Raw genomic sequence first — 16994 nt, 5'->3', positions numbered from 1 at the left:
CTTCTCGTTCATGTGCTTGTTCTTCCTTCATGTTCTAGCTTATTTTTTTTTAATTTTATTTATTTATGATAGTCACACAGAGAGAGAGAGAGAGAGAGAGAGGCAGAGGGAGAAGCAGGCTCCATGCACCGGGAGCCCAACGTGGGATTCGATCCCGGGTCTCCAGGATCGCGCCCTGGGCTAAAGCCAGGCGCTAAACCACTGCACCACCCAGGGATCCCCATGTTCTAGCTTATTATTTTCCAAGAACTGTTTCAGTCTTGAGTGAACTTATAGGGAAATTAAAAAAAAATATATATATACATACACATTCCATATTATTTCCCCCTCTGGGAGTTTCATTTTTTTATTTTTTTATTTTTTTTTCCTCTGGGAGTTTTATTATGTGCATTTGTACATTTACTTTTTAAAGATTTATTTTATTTATTTGAGAGAGAGCACATACAATCCAGGGGAGTAGCAGAGGGAGAGGCAGGCTCCCTGCTGAGCAGGGAGCCCACAGGGCTCCATCCCAGGACCCTGAGATCATGACCTGAGCAGAAGGCAGATGCTTAACCACTTAACTAAGCCACCCAGGTGCCCCCTGCATTTGCATTTTTAAAGGCTCTGGGAGTAAAGGTTCTGTACTATAAAGATATGTTTACCTTTGTTGTGTTAGGGTTTCCCAAAGCTATTTGACTATGGATCTCTCCGTGATCTTGCCTTATGTGTTACCATTGAATACTCTTGGACTCCCTGAAGGATTTTGGGAAATGCCTTTATGGTTAAAATTATTATTAGTCAATGAGTTGCCTGGAGATTTCTCCCTTCTCTGAATTCCTGTTTCTACGATTCAGCTTCATGCTTAATCCTGTACAGTCCCGTCTCATTATCTGATTGTTCCTAGGTGAGTATGTCTTGTCTCTACAGACTGTAAGCAACATGAAGGCAGGATACTATATCCAGTATTCCTTACCTCCCATAGGTTTTGTGCAATTTTGAGGATTTGTAACATTTGCTAAGTTGAAATGCTTTACCCCTGAATAGAAAAGCCAATTATGTCATTCTGATTCTCATTATTTGGTGTTCTTAGCCATTTACCCCTGCCTTAATGTATTTCAGAGTAACACACTACACACTCACATATAGTCATTAAGTTGCCACTACTGTATCTTAGCAGTGAAACGTTACCAGTTTGACAAAACACTAGATAGCAAGCTGAGTATGTTTAGTATGCAAGAATTTCTTATTTCTAGTTTTAGGGAAGCATATGAATGAAAGCTGGAGAGAATCTAAGAATAAGGTAGAATGACAATGAGAAAAGAGGGAGGCCTGAAGGCTAGGGCCCATCCAGAGAAGGACAAGTCTACTGTATGCTGAGGAGAAGGTTTTGGAAAGAGAGGTGTCAACCTATAGTCCTTGGTCACTCCAGAGGAAAGAGATGCTATAAACAATATCAGAAAATACCCGAGATAAATTCTTTAATAAAATATAATTAACACTTTCAATATATTAAGTGCTAAGCCCTAAACATATGACATATGTTAGATCTTTTAACCCTCAAAACAACTCAGTGAGGTGTGTACTAGTGTTGATCCCATTTTAGAGAGCAGGACAGTGAGGCACTGAGAGGTTGAGTAATTTGTTTAAGGCCACACGGCCAGTCCATGGTGGAGCTGGGGTGCTAACCCATGCTTATAACTACTGTGCTTATTTGCACTTGGTTGTTTTTTTTTCTTTTTTTTTTTTCTGTGCCCTACTGTGTGGTGATTTACTAACCTACCTCAGCATGAGCCTCAAAACCTTTCCTTGAAATGCATGATCCTGGAATGGAAAACAGTTGCTCTAAAGGGTGTTCTTAGGATAATTGATAATATTTGAATATAAATGATATGCTACATGCCATTATTATGTCCTTGCTAAATGTTTTGAATTTAACAATTATACTGTGGTTTTACGTATTTAGGAGTGAAGGACAAAAATCTATGATTTATTCTTAAATGGTTCAACAGATTAATAATAAAAGTAAGCTTATGTAGAAAGCTGGATGGATGAAGAGGTAAATACAGTTTATTCATAGACAAAACAGAGTTTATTTTACTATTTTTACAACTTTTCTATAGTTTTCAAATGTTTTAAAATGAAAGGCTGGGAAGGAAACCCTGATCTTCAAAGGTAGTAAGGCATATATTACATTGGTAACATATTGTGGTATTGGTAGTATATGGTGGTGTATATTATATTGGCAATATATGGTGGTAAGGTATATATTAATATACACTTATCCTTTTAATCATCTTTAACAAACTGTGAGTTAGGTACTGCTACTGTCCCCATTCGAGGTAATAGGACATCACTCACATAGACTTAAAAGACCTTGTCCAGTGTCACACAGCTAGTGAGTTGGGGAGCCAGGACTCAAATCCTGATGTATATTATTATTTCTGTCTCTACAACACCCTGCATTTGTGTTAGGTTATTAGATCACGTTTGGCCTACAAAGAAAGCCATCTGGGGGATCCCTGGGTGGCGCAGCGGTTTAGCGCCTGCCTTTGGCCCAGGGTGCGATCCTGGAGACCTGGGATTGAATCCCACATCGGGCTCCCGGTGCATGGAGCCTGCTTCTCCCTCTGCCTGTGTCTCTGCCTCTCTCTCTCTCTGTGACTATATTAAAAAAAAAAAAAAAAAAAAAAAGAAAGCCATCTCATATGATCCAAACTAGAAGCAGTGGTCACTTCTTTTGTAATGAAGAGTACTCATCTTTGTACTCCTTCTTGTAGCCAGAATGAGGGCTCCAGGGGGGCCAAGACTCTGTCCATCTGTCTCCAGGGACTCCCTGGCTTGTGGTTGGCACTTGGTAAGTGTCACTTAAGTGAATAGTAACAACCAAAGAAACTTTGATTAGTTCTTCCTGACTCCCTCCTATATATATATATATATATATATATATATATATATGCCATTTCTGTCTCCCTCCATATCTGTGTCATTTTTAGAGGAACTAGTGGGTAAACACAAATCTTCTGAGGACTATAGCCTCAGCACGGGCAATTGCGACATAATCAACTCTTTGACTTCAAAAGAACCCTTTTAACTAACGAAGACATTAATTAAAAACATGCCCCTACTAGGATGATCTCTCAGTTCAGAAACTCAAAAATGCAATACATTTGCACTCCCCACCAGCACACAGTGATCTTGGCTAGAATGTATGTAGTACTCAGAAGGCCATCTACTGGCATCTTTATTTGAGCAGTAAACACATTTTTTAAAAAAACATCATGCAGCCTCTAAAAATAAGTGGTATTTCAAAACAAAAACCAGCATACAAGTGGTTGGCACATCTGGTAGACAGAAAGGCTGTATGGTTTGTTTTCAGGGAATGACAAGCCAAGCAACATTCAAACTTGGCCAGTTGAAGACTTTTCTTCTATCTGTGATGACACCTGTTTTTAAAACGTAGGCTCGAGCCTTAAAGTGGGTAGAGAATGAAATAGCATCATTCACTATCTTGATTTGTGCAAAGAATTATAAGGAACTGTTTTGCCCTTCAAGAAAGAGAGTGGACCAAAAATCAGTGAGAGGTGTGAACAGTAATAGTAAGGGTAGTGACAATAACATCTGACATCCATTGAATACCTACTATGTGCTGGAAGATGTGCAGAGTCCTTTATATATATAATTGATACTAGATGCACAACAATCTTGGGGGAGGTAGTGTTATTTTTGTTCCCATTTTACAGGTGAGAAGGATAGGGATGAGGCACACATATACTTTAGTAATTGCCCAAGTCACATGACCAGCGTGGGTGCAGGAAGTCAGCCCCAAGGCAGGCTGTCTTCAGAGCCCAGAGCACAGTGTGGTTCCAGCCAGTCTGGTGGTGTTCGTTATGTTTGGCACTATGAAAACAATATTAGAGTTGGATGGTTGTATTGAGTGCCATAGGTCTTGGTCAAAGTATCATTTGCCTCCACTTGTGAACCAAATGATACCATTTTCCAGAACATTCTCACCACTGTGCCACAAACATTACTTGTTTCCCATAAATTTACTGCTCACCCTCATGCTTCAAGGATGCCATTTATGATACCTTTCAGAAGCTGTCATTTCTCTGTGATTAGATGAGGTTTTTGGTGGCCAGTGAATTTGGGAGTGTAGCCAAAGTAGCCAAAACGATGGGGATGCCAGGAAGGGGGAGATGAATGTCTCAGTATTAGAGAGTGGGGAGATCATTTGAATGTGTGAATCCAGGGTGTAGAGTTACAAAGGCAGCCTTGACCAGTGTAAAATTCTCACCCAGGAAGATGGCTTTGTAATTATGATCCCCATGGGCTTCATCCTCAGTTCTGACCCAGTTAGCAGTACTATAGAGAAGTGTCAAGGGATTGGCTTAGTTGGAGTTTGTTTTTGAAAACTGGCACTGTTTTAAATAAAAAACCAGGAGGTTTTTTAAGCCAGGAGGTTTCAGTGGAAATAATGTGTGAGTATTAAATATTCATGTACAACTGTCTTTTATTTTCATTCATTCATTAAAATTTGTGTTCATTGAGGCATCATTGACATGTAACACTGTATTAGTTTCAGGTGTGCAGCATAGTGATTCACTGTTTATACTCACTGTGAAATGATCACCACAATAAGCCTTATATCCATCGCTACACATAGTTACACACATTATTCTCCTTGTGATGAGGACTTTTAAGATTTACTCACATAACCGCTTTCAAATAGGCAATATAGTATTATTAACTATAGTCACTTTGCTGTACATCAATGCCCAAGACTTATTTATCTTATACCTGGGAACCATAGGTTCCCCACTGCCCCTGTCCCTGGGACCACTGATCTTTTCTCTGTATCCACATTAATTCATTCTTAACTTCATTGACAGACTTTGGTGTGTACGTGTTATAGGCCCTGGGCTACATGCTGAGGAAGCAGAGCTGCCTCAAACAGGATCTTTGTCTTTAAAAGCAGTAAAATATAAAAGAGGAGGAAGTGGCAGGCATGTAAACATGACAGTTCCTTAAAGGTGCTGAAGCAGATGTGCTATGAGAGATGGTGGGAGAACAAAAAGGAGACTTGGTCACATCTGCCCAGCTGGCAACGGGGAAGGGGTAGCAGGAGAGGAGGTGACCTTTGAATTGAGAGCATGAAGACCGAGAGGTGCTTACCAGGTAGACAAATTACAGTAAGGGTGTGCCCAGCAGAGAGGAGAGCATGAACAAGACAAGGGATAAGTGAAAATTTTCAGCAACTGTATTTGTATTTATTGATTTTTAAGGTGTGCATTTTTCTACATCAGAACCTCTCTGAAATCTCGATACCATGCGCTAGTTACAGTGGTGGCGTGTGTTCTTACCGGCACATAAAATAATACTGTCCCTTAAAATATATGGCATCTTAGCTTCGATGGAAGAAAGTGTCAGTATGCTTTGTTATCAAGTGGTAGTTCTTGGTTGTGCTGTTCCAGCTGTTAATATGTATTTGTTTTAAAGTTAGATGTTAGAACCTTTTTATTGAGAGAGAACCAGGCATTAAATGACAGATGAATAGATGATATTGAATTTAATGGGAATATCTGACATCTGATGTTGCTTTTAATAGCAGTGGCTAGTGGTGATGGAACCTGTGGAGGCAATTCAGGTGTCTTAACATATTGGACCAGGGTATGAACCATCACATTGCCTTTTTCCGAGGTAAAAAAAAAGAAAAAAAAAGACTATGAAAAGCAAATGGCATGTAGCTTGTTGGAATTCATAAAGATACTAAGTTTATGATCATTGCATAAGAATGTACCCACTACTTTTGATGTCAAAATGGAGACCTGATGGTACTGTTATACGTGCGTTGAAAACGGAGAGACTATCTATGATTGGTCTTTCAAGGCACAAGAAAATACATCAGATAGAAGTGGCAGTGGGAGGGGGAGAGGGAAAGGTTCTGGTTTATGTGTCTGAAAAAAAAAATCAGGGAGAAATTTCTTTTGGAGCTAATGATCTTGGCAAGTATCCAAGAAAGAAACTAAGCATCTAGTACCTAAAGTTAAACACATAGGCACCATGAAAATACACTATAATGGAATCCATTTCTGCTCAGTCATTAAATCCCTGTGTGGCCTTGGGCAAGTGAATTACCACTGGGATTTCCCAGAGTGCTGGACTAAACAGCAGGTTCCTGCCAATTAAAAACATTGCAACTCTCTCAGCATTTTTGAGATGTGGTTTCATTGATGAGAGCATGGTGATTGCTCTAAGGTCTGTTTATTCTTCAGCTTTGTGGGCTCTTGGAAGAGAATGTTAAAGATGACAAAGTCATTTTTTGGTTATTTATTTAATTTCTGGAAAAACAAAATAGGAAATTATGTCCCCTGGGGCTAAAGGAGAGTTACTGTGATGATTTTCCACTTATTTTGATACATCAATGAGAAGTACGGGGAATTTGATGAGAAAACTTTAGAGTTTAATTTGTTAAAATCTGACATTATGCTTATTTTTGTTTGAAATGGGAACACCAGTGCACACTGAGGCTTGACCAGGTAGTTTGCAAAAAATGTTTGAAAAAAGCACATCCATGTGAAAAGAATGTCTAGAATGATTCAACCAGTATTATTATTATTTCTTATAAATGAGTCATGGCTGTGTTTGACTTTCTGGCTTATGTTTTTCACTTCTCCATAATGACACAGATTTTGGGGGGTTTCTTTTTTTCTTCCTCCTTTGGGTATGTACCACATTTTACTACATTTGAAGATTGTTACTAATGAGATGATAAATCAGTGTTGAATTTGGTTACCATGCTGCTTTTAGGATGAGTATTTTGTTAATGGCTCTTTCGTCCTGATTTTCTTTTAATTGGGTATATGTCCAATGACAATGTACTGGAATGAAGAGGAGAAATCAGGACTAGAGGGACACAGCCAGACTATATCCCTTTAAACTTTTTGGAAGGCCAGAATTGGAAGGAAGTAAATGAAGTAAGTAAGTGTTCAGCAGTGTCAACTTTCCTTGCTGGCCAATTCAATATATTAGCCATTCTAGAAGAAACTTCTAGATATAAGTAATCCCATCTACTTATCACCTTAACTCTTTAGGTAAGGAGACAATAAAATATGATTCTTAATAGCTAGGTACTTCTGCATAGAAGGAGCAAAATGTAAGCACATTTTGTATGAATGGTGATTATCGAAGTTTTTTTATTGTAGCAATGGCTTTTTCATTGGAAATACAGAAAGCTTTTGGTATCACTAATACTAAAAATGAACAAAAAGGTGATCCAAGGACTATCTTTAAAGAGGAGTCCTAATATAAGTGGGCAAGTGTGTGTATTTACTGATTTCTGATGTAAGGCACATGAAAGCTAACCTGATTCATTTGTTTTTAGGGGCTCTTGGCTTTGGGCCTCAGTGCAAGTCCATTGGAAAAGGCAGCTGCAACAATCTAGTGGTCACCAGCAGTCCCATGATGGTTCAGCGACTGGGACCCAATTCACCTCCAGCAAGCCAGGTCTCTACAGCATGCAACCAGATCAGTCCTAGCTTACAGAGGGCAATGAATGCTGCCAACCTGAATATACCTCCTTCAGATACCAGGTCTCATGTTACTTTTTTTTCCCCCTTCTTATGGTATAATCACACCCCACATGTGTTTTCCCTTCCCTGCTGAACACACACACACAGAACACACACACATACACACACTCAGTCAAGCAACTCTATCAAATTGAGCTTTGTAGGGGAATGTGTATAAAAACCATGTGTCATAATATCTTAATTGGGAAGATGGTTTAATACCTGCTGTTTTACTGTGTGAGTGTAAGTAATGCCCAGTTTGACTTTGGGGCCTTAGTGACTAAAGCCCAGAGTATAAATGTGGCAGTTCCTGGTGAAGCGGTCCTGTCATGGCTAGAGAATTGAGATGTGCCCTGTACATACATCTCTCTTCCCTGCCCGGTTTTCAGTGTATACAATTGTGGTAACCCCAGGATGCTTTCCCATCTGTTTGTCTATTCATCCATCCACCCATCCACTCGAATATTTGTTAAGTAACTACTGTCTTCATAATACAATAATTGAAGTTTAGGGAGATGGTAGAAAATGTAAAGAGAGAGGCCATGAATTTCAAGATTTTATGATATGTCTGGGAAGACACACTTTCATGCACAAATTATGTAACATTTCAACTCAATGTCTGATTAGGTGCTGGAATAAATGGGTCCAATAAATGCTGTATATCATTCCATATGGGAGAGAATTGAATAGGAAGGGGAAATCACCCTTTCAGGCAAATTTTTGTATCTCTCAAGGTTGATATTATAGAGGACATAAAACCAAAATACCATGCAATGTGTAAGGTCTGTTTCCATGTTTGAAATGAATTATTTCATCTTCTGTAAGTAGTCTTCTTGGAGAAGCACAACCCAGAGTTTTTACCTCTAAGTTCTGGCTCTGCTGTAGCTGTGATTTTGCAAAGAAATTGGCCCTCTGTTTCCTCTTCTCAGAGGATGGAAGCTGTGGAGGTGTCTCACAGGTGTGGGGTCCCATTTCTTCTCCCATCCTCCCTCCTTTTGCTCGTGTCTCCTTTGCCCTCTTGTATCTCTGCACTGTCCTCCTAGCCACTACTTGATACTCAGAAATCAGAGTTCCTGGGTCCTTTTTTTTTATGCCAGTTTTTTAGTGAGATGGAAACTTGTTTTTCACCTGAGAATTTTGTGATGGGAAGCTGCTGCTGTCATTTCCCATTGATGATTATGCCTTGAGGGACTCCTCAGACTTGCTGAGTGTTGTGTGTAAAATTAACTGTACTCAGGGGGTAGATGTCATTGGGAAGCCTTCAGCTTCCTGTCTGTGGCAAGTCCAGCCAATGCCTTGAAGGCAGAGAGTTGTAATTAATGGAGAAAGTGACGGGAGGCAGGGTGCGGGCTGCTCCAGCCGTGTACCTTATGCAGCCCCTTTCATGGGCCGGCTGGAGAAGGGTCATTATCTCAGTGTTTTCTGGCATATTTGATTCCTTCGCATAATTTTATATCCTTAAAGGACAGCATCTTAAAGATGCATTGACATGTGTTTTTGACAATGTATTCTGTGAGTCTTTCGATGGAAATAATTCTTTGGCAGGATGAGCAAAGAAGCAGGAGTTGGGAGGTGGGGTGGCTTGGTGAAGTATGGAAATTACTTTCAGCGATCTGGGAAGGTTGCATTTATTTGTGATCCTCAAATTGATTTGTGTGTTCCATCAGACGAATGGAAGGAAAGGAGGGAACATTTCAACCTGAGGGCATTTTTCTGTCTAAAGGTAAAGAGGAGATGGAGAGACAATCAACTTTGTGTGTTGTCCATTGGAGATATGCTAGGGAAAGTGGTGAGGAGAGGGTATGCACTCTTCACATGGAGTGATGGCTGTTGTATAGAAAGCTGTAAAATTTATTATTTTTTCTTGATTATTTATGTAATTATTATTCATTGTAGAAAGTATGGAAAAGCACAAAATAGTGAATGATAGTCATCCTGAACCCTACCACCCGCAGGCAACCAGGCAACCATAGGAGCAATTCTTTTTTTTTTTTCAAAGATTTTATTTATTTATTCATAGAGACAGAGAGAGAGAGAGAGAGAGAGAGAGGCAGAGACACAGGCAGAGGGAGAAGCAGGTTCCATGCAGAGAGCCTGACGTGGGACTCGATCCCGGGTCTCCAGGATCACGCCCTGGGTTGCAGGTGGCGCTAAACCGCTGTGCCACCGGGGCTACCCAGAGCAATTCTGATACATATCCTTCTCATTAGATGCAAACACATTCAAAATAAACACAGGTTTTCCCTTCTACCACATTGATCTATAATTACCTACATAATGTTATAATCACCATTTTTTAAGTTAATAGAAACACTTTCTTCTGTAGTAAAAATCTTATTCAGCATCATATAATGGCTTTTTTCTGCCCAAGATTCCATTTTATTAAAAAAAATCTATAATTTTTTATCAGTCTGTTACTGGGCATTCAGTTGGTTCCCTTTGTTTCAATATTATAAGTAATGCTTTGTTGGATCAATTCTGTGAATCTTCTGTTGTATATGTCTGGTTATTAGAATAAATCTGGTTATTAGAATAAATTCTTAGAAGTAAAATTTGCTGAGTTAAAGGAGATATGCAATTTTGAGGCTTTTGCTATGTATTTGCAAATTGCACTGTAGCAAAGGTCTACCCATTGATACACTCACCAGTAGTATGACAGTTCCTGTTTTTCTACTAAATTCCAGATATTACTATTTTGATACCTTTTGCCAGTTTAATGTACAAATTGTTATTTTATCTTAATTTGAATTTTCTTAATTATTGATAATATTTTATTTATTCATAGAGACACAGAGAGAGAGAGAGAGAGAGAGAGAGAGAGAGGGGCAGAGACATAGGCAGAGGGAGAAGCAGGGCCCATGCAGGAAGCCTGATGTGGGACTTGATCCAGGGTCTCCAGGATCACACCCCAGGCTGCAGGCAGCGCTAAACTGCTGCGCCACCGGGGCTGCCCATGTATTTCTTCTTTTGACTTCCTTTAACTGTTTGTCTTCTGGAGTGCTCATTTTGGAAAAAGCACTGCTTCTTCATAGGATTCTGTTTAATCCAGTGATGTACAATGTACCCTAATGCTTCATGTTTGCCTTTATTAACTTCCGAACCATTTCTGACTAGCCCCACTTAATGATAAATGCAAACTACACCTTACCTTCTTAGAGATCCAGAAGCCATTCTTAACTTAGGCATTGCCAAAACTCTGTGTAATACAGAAGTCATTGTATATATTTACCCTAAAATGACAGGTACTGATATGATAACCTCATACAGTGGCTTCATGTACCAATGCAGCAACAGAAGGGATTGGACACTACTTGCATGGGTTTTATATATGTTAAGCTTTCCATGATTCTATTTTATGATTGAATATTCATAAACCATCTGCAGGTAATACCTCTGTCGTATAGATGATGGACCCAAGACACACAAAGTCTAAATGCTTTGCCTAGTGTCACTTAGCTTGTCAGTTACAAAGTGCAACCATCAAACTAATAATGTCATTCTGGATCTCAAAAGACACTACATTTTCTTTCCTAAACCAGACATTCATGGAGGTGATTTCTGGTGGTGGAATTTCTTAGGGTCTCCTTTTGGGTTGGAGTATGTCCACAAAGCTCAGAGGAGAGCTGAGAATAGACTCTGGACTCACTGTAAGTTCTAATATTTTACACAGCCATACTATCTTCAGATGCAGTGCTAATTCTGGGGGATTTGCCCATGCACACAGACAAGACCTTACAGATGGACCAGGACTAGTCGTTTCTGTGACATAGATAATATATATTCTCTTAAGGATCAGTTTGAGGAATTCTATGTGATCTGTCAGTTGTATGTCTTTTGAACTTGGCACTGAACCAAGCAATTCTGCTTGGTCATCATGCCCCTTATGGCACCATGACAGTCAATGAGCTCCTGCCTCACCAGCCACCTTAACCTGTTTCACTGATCGTGTCAGAGTTTTTATTGGTTGTATTTTGTTTGAGCTATTTCTCTTTCCTTTCCTATAACTCCAAATTAAACAGTCACTAGAAATAACATCCTTGGGAGCAGATGAACACAGGGAAATGGAGGTTGTCATGTCTGCTGTTTGTCTGTCTCTTTCCCAGAGGCCTGGTGTGTGCAGCAGCAGGGGCTGTAGGAGAAAGTCCTTGGGAACTTTCCGCAGTCACTCAGCAGATTGTCGCAGAAAATGTGGGTTCTAACCACAGCTTGTGTGACTTCAAGCCTATTACACCAGGTCTGTGAATCAGGCAGAGTATAATGGACCACATCTGGGGAATGGTATGGGGAGAACAACAGAGGATCTGTGTGACTCACTAGGTGACTGCTTATCCAAGGCTGCTTCGTTTCTACTTCCAGTGTTTGTTTGTGTGGTGTCAGTGGAGGGCTTCACAGAACCTTAGTTTTTATTTTCTGTAAAATAGAGGTTATTTTAAAAATCTGGTTTACTCATCTCACAGGCTGTATCAAATGTGATGATGTGCATGGAAAATGCTTTGTAAGCTGTAAGTGATGGCTATTTATCATTGTATTGATTATTCCCCTTCTTAATCAACAGTTTTTTGAAAACTTATATATCTTATACTCTGGTGGGTGCCAGAGAGATAAAAACAATTCCTTCTGTTGAAGGGCTTTGGATTTCATTGAGGAACATTATACCCACAGATGCCAATAGTGGGCAACATTTAAGGCACAGTACAGATGGTTTACACCTGCTTTGGAAAGAGGACTCTACTGAGAGCTGGTGTATTTGGGAGAAGTTTCATGGATTAGAACTTTGAAAGATGGAAAGATCTGGGGAATTGCACATGAGGGGGATTGGCAGCTAGGTAAACTTTCATTTGTTGGAAGTTTTGTTCGTATTTGGTGTTTGAGATAGAAGGGGGAAGTTCTCTGTTCATATTATTGCCATCATGAAGAGAGTATAGAATTTGCTTTCTGAAAAATGTATGGTAACCATCTTAGAAAACAGACATTCAAGGAGTTAAGGGATGTCTGTGTGGGGTTACCGTCAGATTTAAATCAAGCCATAGTTAGGTGTAATTGAGGAAAAAAGAAAACCTCTTGACAATAGAACAGATTAACGTGTAGCACTGGAGGCCACCCTCAAACTAAATAATATAATTTCATATGCAAAGTCTACGCAGGTGGGTAGAATACCTTCTGCCTGATATTTACCGCTTAAAAATCTGAAGTGCTCCAGTATGACAGTGACAGTGGCTAAGCCAGTGTACCATTTGAGAATGTTTGCTAAGCCTTTTCAACCTCCGGGTATAAAGCAAAGTCAGTTGTCTTTGCCTCATATATGACACGACTACTGATTTGGCTTGGGTCAGAAAGCAATTCCTGAATCTCCCTGGGGAAGGGACCAAAAGGCCTTTGACATCCAATCACCAGGAGCCTTCAGCTGAGCTCTGCAGGGAGGGCTGCATGCTGCGGGTGTGCTGAGAAAATAATTGAAAGTGTCCATGGGGAATTAAAAACAGATGGTTCAGAAACCACTTTGGGGCTTGCAAAAGGACTTCAGCCCAAATATAAGAATGGGGTGGCAAAAAAAAAAATCTGTGTCAAGGGCAATGGGACGTAAATTCCTGCTGTGTTTGTCATTGGTAAACATTACTTCACTCGGTGGAAGCATCACATCGATAACGGTGTTATCTATCACCTTATACTGTGCCTTTGAGAGTCAAGATGTTTTCTTGCCCATAGCTCACTTGTAGAAAAAAGTGTTCCTGGCTTCCATTTTGTGAGAAGGACAAACAGGAACAGATGGGACGAGAATGCTTCTCTTTTCCCCTCAATTCCTTTGCAACAGGTTGCTGTATAACAGCTGGAAGTAGTAAATGGGTTCATTCTGGGAAGATAGATATTCTGTTTAATATTTTGTTTTGGGTTAATTTTTTTTGTCAGAAAAATCTCTGTAGAAAGCCAATGCAAGGTGCATCAGAGTAAACTGGATTTTTCTGATACACACCATGTCTGAGTCAGGAGAGACAGTGAGTGATGGCTAGCTTCATTGTGACAAATTTACATCCAAGGGATGTGGCTTTTCCTTCCAATGATTTTTTTTAAGGCAATGATGTCATAGTAAAGCAAGATAAATTTTAAAGTGGCCAGAATACATTACAAACCATTTTGATTTACAGGTAAATCTTATGACACATGGGACATGGTTTGTAAAGGGAATGAAAAAGAGATGAATCACTGCTAAAGTGAACTCCTGAAAGGGAAAGATCTGTTCTTGGTCTCAAACTGCTCTGATTCAGTAGAGGAATTCATGGAAAACCCCAATCTAGCAGGTGTCATTAAACCCTGTGTGGCCCAAATGCATTATACTAAATACAACTTGATTTCAGGCTGTCATTCCCTTCTCTATCATAGCTCTGTTTTGTATATATTTTTTAATTTTCCGGGGTGATTTGATGTTGCAACTAAGTACTGATTGAGTTACTATCAAAGAAATCTTTAGGATCCCTTATCATCAGTGAAATGAAGTTGTGAAGTTATTATTACTTTTTTCTCAAATGAAGCATAAGTTTACATTTTACTTAATAAATTTTGCTCAAAGGCTGAGGCTCTGTTTAGACTTGTATTCACTGCGATGCATATTTGTAGTATACTGTACACAGCAAGTGCTTACTAAATGCTTGCTTATTTGGTTTGCCATGACAGGCATCAATAATTATTCCCCGGTCTTTTTTTTTTTTTTTCCCCCGGTCTTTAATTCCTCCCCTTTCCTCCCACATTAAAAAAGATATTTAAAAATAAAGCAAGGACCCTTTATTATCATTATAGTATTAAGATTATTTATAACAATAGATCTTTTGTTTTATTATTCCAGTGAGCATTGGCCTCTATTGTCCTTCTTGGTAAAATGTTATTTACCTGGAACTAAAAGCCTTGGGTTTTATCTTAGCCAAAGAATGTGTGTTTAGCCGAGAATGTAATTAGGGGAAATACTTAAGGGATTGTCAATGCAATGTTCTTTTAGCTCTTAAGCAATCCATATCCTGCTAAAATGTTTGTCTTTTTTCTTTTTTTCCCTTCTGGCTGCTGTTCCAGGTCCCTTATTTCTCGTGAGTCTTTGGCGTCCACAACTTTGAGCCTGACGGATAGTCAGTCAGCCTTGAGCGTGAAACAGGAGTGGTCTCATGGCTACAGGGCTCTCCCGTCGCTGTCCTCCAGCCACAGCTCCCAGAACGGCATCGATCTAGGGGACCTCCTTAGCCTTCCTCCTGGGACAGCTGTGTCTAGCAATAGCGTCTCTAACTCGTTGCCGTCCTACCTTTTTGGCATGGAAAATAGCCACTCTCCTTACCCTAGCCCCCGGCACTCATCGGCCAGGTCCCACTCAGCCCGCTCCAAGAAGAGAGCGCTGTCCTTGTCCCCACTGTCCGATGGCATCGGGATAGACTTCAATACCATCATCCGCACCTCGCCCACGTCGTTGGTCGCCTACATCAATGGGTCGAGGGCTTCCCCGGCCAGCATGTCCCCGCAGCCCGAGGTCTATGGGCATTTCCTGGGGGTGCGGGGAAGCTGCATTCCCCAGCCGTGCTCAGTGCCGAGCAGCCAGAAGGGCCTGCGGGTGGCCGGCGGTGGCCTGGCGCTCCCAGCCTACGGAGAGGACAGTGTGCTAGAGTATGAGCGCATGCAGCAGCTGGAGCATGGGACCCTCCAGCCAGGTCTGGTCAACAACATGGTGGTGCAACATGGCCTGCCGAACCCTGATGGCCAGTCGGCCAGCCTGCTGAAGACCGAGCGCCTGGATGATTTCCCGGGCACAGCCCTGGACCTGCCCCCTGCGCCGCCCCCACTGCCTCCTCTGCCGCCGCCCCCACAGGGCCCCCCGCCACCCTACCACTCCCACCCACATCTACACCACCAAGAGCTAGTGCCCCGGGCCCAGCCGCTGGCCCTTCCCCAGGCTGCCCTGGAGGAGGACGGGGAGATGGATGATGTGGGGGGCAAACACTCCTGTCGCTGGATAGACTGCAGTGCCCTGTATGACCAGCAGGAGGAACTTGTGCGGCACATCGAGAAGGTTCACATAGACCAGCGCAAAGGAGAAGACTTCACTTGCTTCTGGGCTGGCTGTCCTCGAAGGTACAAGCCATTCAACGCCCGATATAAACTGCTGATCCACATGAGGGTCCACTCTGGGGAGAAGCCCAACAAGTGCACGGTGAGTCTCCTCCTCATGTTCGCAGGAGTTGGTTGTAGGTGCATGGACTTTTCCCAACTTGGCCGCAAATCAGGGGACATTTTCTTTTAAGGAATTCGGATACATGGGTGTCTAGGTATCCATGAAATGTGACTTCTCTTCAGTCTGAGGACAGGAAAAATTTCTTTAATTATTAGTGGCTGGGGTATCGCTCCACTTCTAGATTCTCTTCTGCGAACGTATGTGATCCATAATGTCAGGGGAGGTCCATCTGCCACACTGTCCAGAAGCTTGGCACATGCCTGCCAGGCACCAACTCAATTGCTGAAATGTGCAGGGCAGAAGAATACTCGCTGCACTACCAGCAAGCTTTAGCTTTTCTCCAAAGCAAATATTCAGTGATTTTTTTCCTTCCCTCCAATAACTGGGCGAGTATTGGGGTTGGAGGAGGGGTGGTTCTGATATTTGGAAAGGAGCTCACACTTAGCAACTTGGCTAGTAAAAATGTTGCTGCATACACCCACACGCCTGCACACCGCACACTCTCCAGTGTTGTGTGACTAGTTAATGATTTATAGCCGGCATAAAAACACCCAGGGGATACCACGGGAGCAGGATCTCACAGGCTCTCACTGAATTTTAAGGAGAGAAAATTTTGTGGAAAAGTATAAGGAGAATGAACCAAGAAGGGATGGTGCCTTGGGTATTGAAGGAAGTGGGCCTGGTGTCTTCTCCCCTGCCTCCCCTCTTCACAACATCGATTCTGGAACTATCTCTGTTTTTTGGCAAAATTTACTCTTTTTGAATAATATGACTCTTAAATGATTTTGCAATCATTTCACACCTAAAAGAAACCCTCAGGGTTTACAAGCAGGACACCACCCTTGGGATCACAGGGCAGCTTTGCACAATTTCCAACAGCTCACTTAACTCTTGGAAGAAGAAGTGCATGTATTTTATATTAGTTTAGATGGACAGGAATATTTCTTTCAATGTTAAAATCTGAGAACTATAGGTACTCCCTGGATATTGAATATGCTACAGTTCACGGGATGTGTGAAATATATAAATCATTTTTAAAGGGGACTTATTCAGATGGTGGTCCCCCGACCAGAGTCCCTTCTTACTCTATCTAGTATGTCTTGATGATAAAGAATCTGGACCATGTTATGTTTGATTATAGATTAGCCAAGTTGTCTGATTTATGTAAAAGCAAACCAAACAGGTTGATAGCTGTAATGCAAGTATTGGAAGCACTTTTTTACTATCCAATAGGTATTTTT

General features: G+C 41.1%; 1 protein-coding gene across 22 annotated transcripts in view; it reads left to right on the top strand.

Moving 5' to 3' along the window:
- The window catches only part of GLIS3 (GLIS family zinc finger 3), a 546483-nt gene that overhangs the window by 237345 nt on the left and 292144 nt on the right, over positions 1-16994 (top strand). For all 22 annotated transcript variants that reach the window (XM_038527224.1, XM_038527215.1, XM_038527216.1 and 19 more), the window contains 2 exons: positions 7364-7571; positions 14610-15732. In XM_038527224.1, coding sequence (XP_038383152.1) covers positions 7364-7571; positions 14610-15732 — 1331 coding nt within the window. The remainder of the gene's footprint in view (positions 1-7363; positions 7572-14609; positions 15733-16994) is intronic.

The sequence above is a fragment of the Canis lupus genome, chromosome 1 (assembly GCF_011100685.1).
Source record: "Canis lupus familiaris isolate Mischka breed German Shepherd chromosome 1, alternate assembly UU_Cfam_GSD_1.0, whole genome shotgun sequence".
In the NCBI taxonomy this organism is placed as follows: domain Eukaryota; kingdom Metazoa; phylum Chordata; class Mammalia; order Carnivora; family Canidae; genus Canis; species Canis lupus.
This window is presented reverse-complemented; position numbering and strand designations above follow the sequence as displayed.